Below are 9510 nucleotides of genomic sequence, written 5' to 3'. Positions count from 1 at the left end.
CAGGGCCCCGTCCAACCTGGCCTTGAACACCTCCAAGGACGGGGCATCCACAACCTCCCTGGGCAGCCTGTTCCAGGGCCTAACCACTCTCCTAGTGAAGAACTTCCCCCTAACATCCAACCTAAATCTTCCCTCGTTTAACTTTAAACCATTTCCCCATGTCCTGCTGTTGTCAGCCCTTTCGCGGAGTTTACTCCCCTAACTATTCATACAGTGTAAATAAATCACAAAATGTAATTCGATAATGGTGCAAAACTTAAATGCGCCTTTAAGGAAGGAAGTAAATACTATTCCAGAACCAAAATACCCCACATGTTTACAATAATTTGTAAAGTTTTTAAGCCTTGTTATGTTTTATTGTAGGGAAGGCATATTTTCTTCTTGTTGACCTGAAAAATCTGAGGGATGGCTTAAAGGTTATAAAAGCTTGAGACCAGAAATGGGGATTTCTTTACAGTCTGTCTGGAAGTGGAAGCAAATTGGGTTTGCTGTTTTGTAATCTTACCTTTCTATGTAGTAATGCAGTGTATCAATTTAATCATATGTCTCAGGTTGACAGCAGATAATCTGTACCATTAAAACAGTTGATATCTCCCTACATCACAAATAGAACAGAGATTTTTTGTGGGCTGTTTATTTAAAGTTACAGCTGCAGCTTCCTTACCATTGATCCATATTGAGTGAACCAGTCAGTAGTTTTTTTGCTCTATATAACTGTTTTTTACTAAGGGTCAACTACATTTTGCTCATTGCATTATGTAGGTTGCTCTGAAAGTAATACCTCATATTTATTTCCATGGAAACTATGGTAGATACGCACAGAACAATAACACTATTTGATAGAACAAATTAATAGCTGCAAAACTGTGCTCGGCATAGTCACCACACATAGCTGTGCTTTTGCACTAGTGATGAGCACGAGCCTGCATGCCATGCCTGCAAAAAGCAAAGCCAAACTAAAAACCTGCGCCAATGCGGTGTGGGGGCCATAGTGGTGAGGTTGGTCTCTTTTCAGTAATGCGTGGGGACAGGACTAGGGGTAATGGGATGAAAGTACAGCATAGGAAGTTCCTCACAAATGTGCGGAAGAACTTTACTGTGAAGGTGACGGAGCACTGGAACAGGCTGCCCAAGGAGGTGGTGGAGTCTCCTTCTCTGGAGATATTCAAGACCCGCCTGGACGCCTACCTGTGTGATGTGGTGTAGGGAGCCTGCTTTGGCAGGGGGGTTGGACTCGATGATCTCTAGAGGTCCCTTCCAACCCCTACAATTCTGTGATTCTGTGAGGTGAACCACTATTGCTGTTGCCACTGCTGAGATGCACCACCCGTACCTCACTGTGCTCACATCCATTGTCGGGTCTCCAGAAATGTTCAGAAAGCATCAACGCTGCCAGTTTGTGCCATATCTGTCTGCATGGAGGAGTTCAATGACCCACCTTTCCTTCACGTACACCTACATGTTAGATATGACTTTGTCAGACTGCCCCTTTGTTGTCATCTGCCGCATGGCAACAAAATGTAACCGAATATTGTCAGGAAAGTTCAACATCTACTGCCAGAGCACCACCATCTGCCTCTGGTGTCGTGGACCAATGTAATTAAGTGGGAGGCATTACTTTCAGAGCAGTCTTCCTACAATCTATCCCCTAACTTCTCAGTCCTTTGTTGTTTTGCTCTTGCTAGGGAGTTTCATATCCTTATGTAGAGAGAGTGGCATTCACAGTATCACAGTCTTGTGCGGGTTGGAAGGGACCTTAGAGACCATCGAATCCAGCTCCCGGGATCCGAGCCCCTGTGTAGCAGAGCGGCACTTCTACCACTTGCGCCACAGGGGGATTCGAACCCAGGACGCGGTGTTGCAAGCGGCATTCCTACCGTTGCGCCACTGGAGGCACAAAACCACATTCAGAGGCTTTGATAAAGGAAACACAGGTAGTCTGTACTAGCTGCTCCACGTTCTTCCCCTTCCCACTACAAGACCTATAAATAGAGCTTAGCAGGATATCCTTCACAGCAGTACTTTAACAATTCACTGAAACTCATGAATCTCACTTAGATTCTCTTGGATCTATGGCAAAACAGCAACAACACAACAGTGATGCCTTTGGTCAGAGGAAAGATACGTCACAGTCTGCATATTAGTACCCTTCGTTTCCTTCAGAAAACAGTGGAACTGGTTGCAGATGCCTAAAATGTGTCCCAGGAGGCACCGTGAGGGTGTATTTTTGAGTGAGTGCTGCCTCCCACGTGTCCTGGGAGAGTTGCTCAAGCAGCAGCTCTAATAGTGTTTGGGTGGTGTAGGGAAGGATAAGAGAGCGCTGCTGAAGTTTCAGACTGAATTTAGTAATTCTTTACTCCATGAAGACTGAAATTGCAGAAGTAGCGTGAGCTCTTTTGGGACAGGAGTTGCTTTATTGCTGCGTTCCCATTAATTAACAGGTCATCATCTCTCCCCAGGGAGGTGGTTGAATCGCCATCCCTGGTTGTGTTTAAGAGCCGTTTGGATGTGGTCCTTAGGGATATGATTTAGTGGAGGGTTTTTAGAATTAGGGTACTGGTTAGGCTGCAGTTGGACTTGATGATCTTCAAGGTCTTTTCCAACCTGGGTAATTCTATGATTCTATGATCATCATTATGATAGTGAAAAAGTTGTGTGCTTCTTCTAGACTGAACTGATTCCAGGAACGATTCCAGGATAGCTGTGGAGTCCTATGAGAGATTCGTGGTAAGAGAAGAAATGAGGTGAGAAGCTTTTCAGGAAGCTTTTCTGCTGGACTCATGAGCGTAACACTGACCGTAGGAGGCAGATGAGTTCCAAAAAAATTTGTGTAGGAAACAAAATTCTGGTCCTGGTGCTTTTGTGCTGTCACTTCAATTTGTTCTTGGTAAAGATTTTTCTCCCTAGTGATTCTGAGCTTGTAAATGGTCCTAATAGGCCTCAGAAATGGCTCAGTGGATCGAGTATTCTTTTCTCTGAGGTGTCTGGTCAAACTGAAATCTCAGTGTGTTTTCCAAAGCCATCAGTTTCTTTTGCAGCACCTCATACTTGGTGTGTTTCACAGTTGACGGCCAAGATCTTCAGATCCTCATCAGAGGATCAGTGCAAGTCTTAGCAGCCAGAGTTTGGTACACATCATCTTCCTGCCTTTCCTAACAGATCAAGGAAGAACGGAGATGTAAAAGAAGAAAGGAAGCAGTGAGTTTTATTGGGAAAGGAAAATATAGCTTGATAGTTTTCTTTTACCTGTGTGTACTTTTTTAGACATCAGGCTTAAAAATCTGTTCTTGCATTAATAGTACGGTGCTTTTGCTAACAAAACAGTATGCTGTTGGTGCATGATAGTCACACCTTCTGTTATCCTTTCCTCCTCTTTTTCTTTTCAGTACGTGAACAGATTACTGTAATGATACCTATAGAAATGGCTTGCAGTTTGGCTTTTTTCTTATGTACTTCTAAATGCATAAATGTATTTAAGAAATGAATGAATATGCAGAATATTGACTGTCATTCGTGTATATGAAGCCCTGCTTAAATAAAGACACGTGAGACTTCATGAAATTGTTAAGGGCTTGTTACATTACTCTATGAAAATTGTAGAGAGAAGGTTGAATGAGAGTGTTGTAACAGCGATCTGAGTGCTCAGTGCCCACTAAACACTGCTTGTCTTTCAGCCTGTTATGCATCAGCCCTGTTCCTTTTCTGTAGGTTTTATTTAATGTGTATATAAAACAGCCATATCTCTCTATTTGCCAATAGAGATCTCTTTATAGCGCAAGAAGCTTAAGCAGGAGAGCAAAGCCAGCAAAGTGAGTTCATTGCTTCGTGTGTCAAGTACAAGATACAGGAAGAAGTCACAAGCCTAATCATTTTCCTTCTGTGCCAATGGGATAAGTCTCATGGATGTCACTGTCTCTCTTCTTTCCTAGTGCTTTCAGTGTTTGGAAATGTAGGTGCTATCTTCTTTCTCTGACTGTTTGCCTTAGGGTATAATAAAATGGTCCAGTCAGAGATACCTACAAAAATCAAGTAGAACTGCCTGACCACTTCAGGACTAACCAAAAGTTATTGGCAGCATTACTGAGATGGGTCTTTAATGCTCTCAGCCATGAGACATCAACCACCCCTCTAGGAAACCTGTTCCAGTGTCTGGCCACCATCATAGTAAAGAAATTAATGTTGAGTTGAGCCTCCTGTTGAACAGCTCTGTACCATTCCAACGTGTCTGGCTGTCGATGATCAGCATGAAGAGATCGTTGCTCCCCTCTCTGCAGGTTGCTCCAGAGATCAGTGGGGTTGCCTCTTAACCTCCTCTTCTCCAAGCTGGACAACCCAAGCACCCTCAGCTTCTCTTCACAGGACATGCCTTCAGGCCCTATTTACCTGTTCTGCTGCCCTCCTCTGCATGCATCCAAGTACCTTTTTATACTGTGGAGCTCAGAGCTGCACACAGTATTCAAAGTGAGGCCACAACAAAGTTAAATACAAGGAGAGAATAGCCTCTTTGGCTGGCTGTGCTGTGTTTCATGCACCCCAGGGTGCAGTTTGTCCTCTTGGCAGCCAGAGCACACTGTGCTCTCTCGTGCTGAGCCTTCTCTCACCAGTACCCCCAGTTCTACCTGTGCTGAGTTGCTCCAGCAACTCATCTCCCAGTCTGTGCCTGCATCCGCTATCATCCCTCATGCAGCGCTCAGCGTTTTCCTGTGTTGAACTTCCTGTTGTTCTATGCCTGGTGCCCCAGTCTATCTAAATAATTCTGCAAGACCTCTTGGCCCTCCAGATGTCTCTTTGCTCTCTTCTTTCATGCACGCATTACTGCATGATTTTGCTTTTCTTTTAATAAACTAAATAATAAAATAAAACTGATAGCGTTCCCACATTTCATCTTTCTCTTGTTCCTAAGACGTTCTGTGCCTGCATGTGCTGTCTTTATGGTTCAAGGGTAAGACTGTGGGTAAACTTGAAAGTAGCCATTCTTTCCTTTGCTTCCAAGCCTCATCATTTCTGCTTCAGTGTAAAACAGATTCTCAAAGGGTGTGAAATGGAAGAAGGCAGGAATGAATAATCTGCCTTTTTTGGAAGACTAAAGGTCGTCATCCAGTTCCTTTTCCCATTACCCACCTTGCCCAGGGCTTTGGTATGGACTGAAGCAGGTGCTGCAGTACAGTCACTGTACAGTCACACAATATGGTATTGTGATTTGAGTTTAGTAAGTTCTTCAGCACTTCTCTTTCTGTAGCACCCGGGTCGATGCAGAGCAAGGAAGAAAAGATCCCATTTGAAAACATGGTGCTGCTACAGCGCTCAAGCTGTCAGTTACAGAGAGGGAGATTCGAGGAGTGTTTGAAAATTCTTAATTTTCAAAAATTAAGAATTTTTGAAATTTCAAAAATTAAGAAAATGCCTTATCCTAAGGCAGAGCTTGTGTAAAACAACAGTGCGTGTTTTTCTGCCGCTTTGAGCAGGTAATGTGACTAGTTTTCCACTGTGTATGAAAAGGTCCATGCAGACAGCAGGAGACAACAACTCCTGAACTATTGAAATTATCAGATGTAAATAAAGGTACAAGTCTTGATTAGTCCTTGCGCTAATTAATTTCATTAAGTAAAACTGCTCTTGTGAGGTTTCACTTTATTTCTTTGCCTTTGCCTTCTCTTGCCCCTTGGTGCTCCCCACCCTGGGGAATGAGTTCCTTTGCTACACTAGACAGCAGTATCATTGTACAGAGAAGGAAAGTGGGAAGCAACTCTGAGCTGTTTCTTTTCTCCAAATATATGGTGATAGTAGGAAATACCTACCAAATGGGTTGTAGGCTTTACGGGGCAGGATGTTCAATACAGCATGCTGGAAGCGCTCTTGAACTAAGCTTTTACATCTAGGTTGCCTCTTGAACTGATGGTAGTGCTCTTAAAGGAACTGGGTATCTCAGTACTATTGGAAGAGTGCTCCTCTGAAAGCAGACTTTTCTGTATGTATCCTTATGTATTAATTTGGGAAATGGATACGAAAGAGGATCGGGGTCTAGTTGAATGTATGCAGATGAAGGTGGTGCAGTGGTAGGAATGCTGCTTGCAACACCGGAGGCCCGGGTTCAAATCCCCCTGTGTCGCAAGTGGTACGAGTGCCGCTCTGCTACACAGGAGGCTCGAATCCGGGGAGCTGGACTCGATGATCTCTAAGGTCCCTTCCAACCCGCTCGAGACTGTGAGATGTTCTGTCCAATGTACCTCATCATTTCTCCTTCTAGCAGTGCAAATTTGCAAGGATCTAGTAACGTATTTTAGATTTACCCTTCTTTTCAACATGGTTTTGACACTTGCAACTATGATAATGAAAACATAATAAAAATCAGCTTTAAGTAGTCATTTGGTGACAGGAAAATCTAGGAAAGGCAACAATGTTTTGGTGTGCCATTCTAAAAGTTAGCAATGGGGTGAGTGTGGAGAGAGGGCAGGATGTTCAATGCATGTATGTTTATGTGTGGAAATAGTTTCATCTTAATTCATGGATGTTTCAGCTGTAGTTGATCCTCCTGAGTTGCACTCTGGAAGTATCTGCATGTGCTGACCTCATGGCTTTTACTGTGTTTTTGTTGCTATTGCCCTGAGTGCTGTCTGTACCAGCAAATGAACAATTTATAGTCATCTGCTCCGTCCTGTTCTTCCCAAGCTCCTGTTTGTTCCTGCCTTATTAGCCTCAGATCCAGCCTCTCATGTTCTTTAATTAATGGCTTCTTCAAGCTACCATATTCTTTACTGCACCCTCCCTGGCTACTTCATCTAGCTTGTTTCCCTTCTTCTTGCCCTCCAGCTGTTTTGCTTTCCTTTTATTTTTTTCCCAGGTTATAAAGTCACTCCTGGGGTACATTTTCAGGCACCTTTTTTTTTTTTTTCCTTCTTTGGCTGTAATTTGTTCTTATCTGTCTTGCTAAGCGCTCCTCGGTTTCCTGATTCTCTCCTTCTCGCCCATTGTGTTGCTGAAGTGCTGCTTCACACTGGCTGCTTTGTTCTTGTGTGGAGCCGGCTCCTTTATCTGCAGGGCCAGTTGCTTTTTGGTGTCTCCCGTTAAGGGCATGGAGTACCTGTCTTAAAAGGCTGTATCCTTTTTGCTTGCTGTACTTCATGTTTGAAGCCTTTCGGTGTCTTATTTGTGGGTACCGTGGTTGGTTGGTTTGTTTTTTGGATCCATTACATCTCAAAACAGATTTTCCTCAGTTTTAATGTTAGCGATGACTTTGTCCGTCGTGAGTCATTGCACTCATTCTAAAGAAATAATTCAGGATCAAACTGATACTTTCTTGAAAGAACAAGTTGACTCACAGGCACAGCTGGGGTGGGTCTTACATCTTGAATGACTTAAAAATCAAATATATGGCACCACGACTTGCCTTTCGTGGAGATTATAATGAAAAGACATCATCTCAACTTGGTGTTGGGATGAAAAAAAAACAAACAATTTTTAAATGACTTTATACCTACCGCTATACTGTGAAATGGAGATACTTCCATTCTCTGCTTTGTTTTGTGGTGGGCAATTTATTACATTTATTTATTATTTTGTTTTTAATTACAAGGCCATTACAATATAAGGGTTCTGCTATTAGTAAGCCACAACTTAAATAGCAAGTTAAGTTTATGGGAAGAATAGAACATAGTATTCAGTGGAGCAGAGCACCTAACTATGAGATGTGATATAGAAGGAGGCATAATAGCGTAGTACCGGAACATCTTGGCTTCTATTTCTGCCTGGCAGATGGGAAGAAGATTAGAAAAAAACTGTTTTGACAAGCCAATGTGAATTGTGTTTCCAGATGTACAGGCCAGCAGGATTGAAGTATCTGCACACACCTTAAAAACATGGAGTAGCATTTGGTGTAGTTTCTAGGACTGGCCATTTTTATGATGTGGAATTATAACAGCAGTGTATGTAGTACGTAGGGTTCACTGTAGATCCGGAGTCTGGTCTGGAAGGGGGTGAAATATGTATGGGATTTTGGTGTCACGGGTGTGTGCAGTGCCTGCTTCTGAGAGCCAGACTGTAGAACTGCTACTGGAAAGCAAATCTTCAGATTTGTTATTTCCTTATTCTTTTAAAATGCTCTTCACGCATCCGGTTATGATAGGAAGATCAAACTGTTGGGGTGGTACTGGGGATCTGAGAGCTTAGCGCTCTTTCCTCAGCGTTGTGTGCTGCCATCGTGGTTGTGTTATTGGCTCTGACAATTCTACATGCACGTTTTCATTTTTGAAGTGTAAACTGAGTACTTTTCAGGATCATGGTTAACACTGGGAGGCAGCGGCATAACTTCTCAATGCCTGGATTCAGAACATGAAACTGTTTCGTGATAGAATTCCTCACATGAGGCTAAAGTCGTACTGATGCTATTTGTGAACATAAAGTTTGTTTGGAATTCACTCATGGATAGAAAGAGATCTACATCCTACGTGTACTGTATCTATTTTGAATATAGCATAGGCTTTCTGTGAATTCAGACTTAAAATAATAATAATAATAATTCATATTTAAATCTAGTACTGCAGGACCCTTTTTTGTGTGCTCAATGATCTTAACTGAACTCAAGACTCTTAACTTTGTGAATGATGGCAGCTTTTTGATACAGAGTACCTGGGCTGGGCTTAAATTATTGTAAGTCAAGGCAGGTTCACACTGTCATCTATAAAGACCAGTCACTTCTGAAAGCTTTGTCCTTGATGAAATGATTTTTCCACTTGGTAGTATGAGTTTGGAGAACAGTACAGAGCATTCTCCGCAACAGTTGTTGCAATTAAATTTAATAATAATATGGTATGTTCGTAGCAAGCCAAATATCGCCATTAAAGACACTTGCAGCGTTTATATATAGCAGGATAATTTGGAAACTTTGTGCTGATTTGATAGCCTTGATGGATGGAAGTTGGCATACTTTTAAGCACATTATTTTAAGATGAAAGGATTATGTCAGTCTGTAGGGGTGTCCTCACATTTCTGTTTCTGAAGGAGTTATTTGGGCTAGTTTAAATCAAGGTACAGGTAATTCTGCTGTATATATTTCTGTGAAATAGTTATTGCACCCTAAGTTAAATACCCGTGTAAAGACGCAAATAAGACATTGACAGAAGCCTTATCAATTTCTTGTAAATTGCTACATATGTGTTAGTTCAAAAGCACGTCGGCTTTGAACTTTGCCTTGAAAGGTCTGTTTGGTTGTACCTTCGTTTCATGGGCCAAGTAGCATCACAGTGATGCATAACGCAGAACTTCTGCAGTCAGTCATTTGTCTGAAACATTGTCTTATTGGTTAACTGCTTAAATCTCAGAATACGTTTTTAATATTTGTTTTTGTTTCTGTTCAGCTCTTTTCACTGATGGAGATGAAACCTCCTATTTCCCGAGCAAAAATGATTCTCATCACAAAAGCCGCCATTAAAGCGATCAAGGTAAAGTACAACAGAAGGAAAATGAAACTGTAACGCGAGCAATCTGTTATTATTTTGATTCCAAGCAAGTGCT

The 9510-nt window shown here is 42.2% G+C and overlaps 1 protein-coding gene across 3 annotated transcripts in view; it reads left to right on the top strand.

Moving 5' to 3' along the window:
* SCAF4 (SR-related CTD associated factor 4) overlaps window positions 1–9510 on the top strand; it is a 45603-nt gene that overhangs the window by 7545 nt on the left and 28548 nt on the right. For all 3 annotated transcript variants that reach the window (XM_015881224.2, XM_015881217.2, XM_015881233.2), the window contains exon 2: window positions 9354–9437. In XM_015881224.2, the coding sequence (XP_015736710.1) occupies window positions 9354–9437 (84 nt within the window). The remainder of the gene's footprint in view (window positions 1–9353; window positions 9438–9510) is intronic.

The sequence above is a fragment of the Coturnix japonica genome, chromosome 1 (assembly GCF_001577835.2).
Source record: "Coturnix japonica isolate 7356 chromosome 1, Coturnix japonica 2.1, whole genome shotgun sequence".
NCBI classification, from domain to species: Eukaryota; Metazoa; Chordata; class Aves; order Galliformes; family Phasianidae; genus Coturnix; species Coturnix japonica.
The sequence above is the reverse complement of the archived record's forward strand: the minus strand, read 5'-3'. Positions and strand labels throughout refer to the sequence as shown.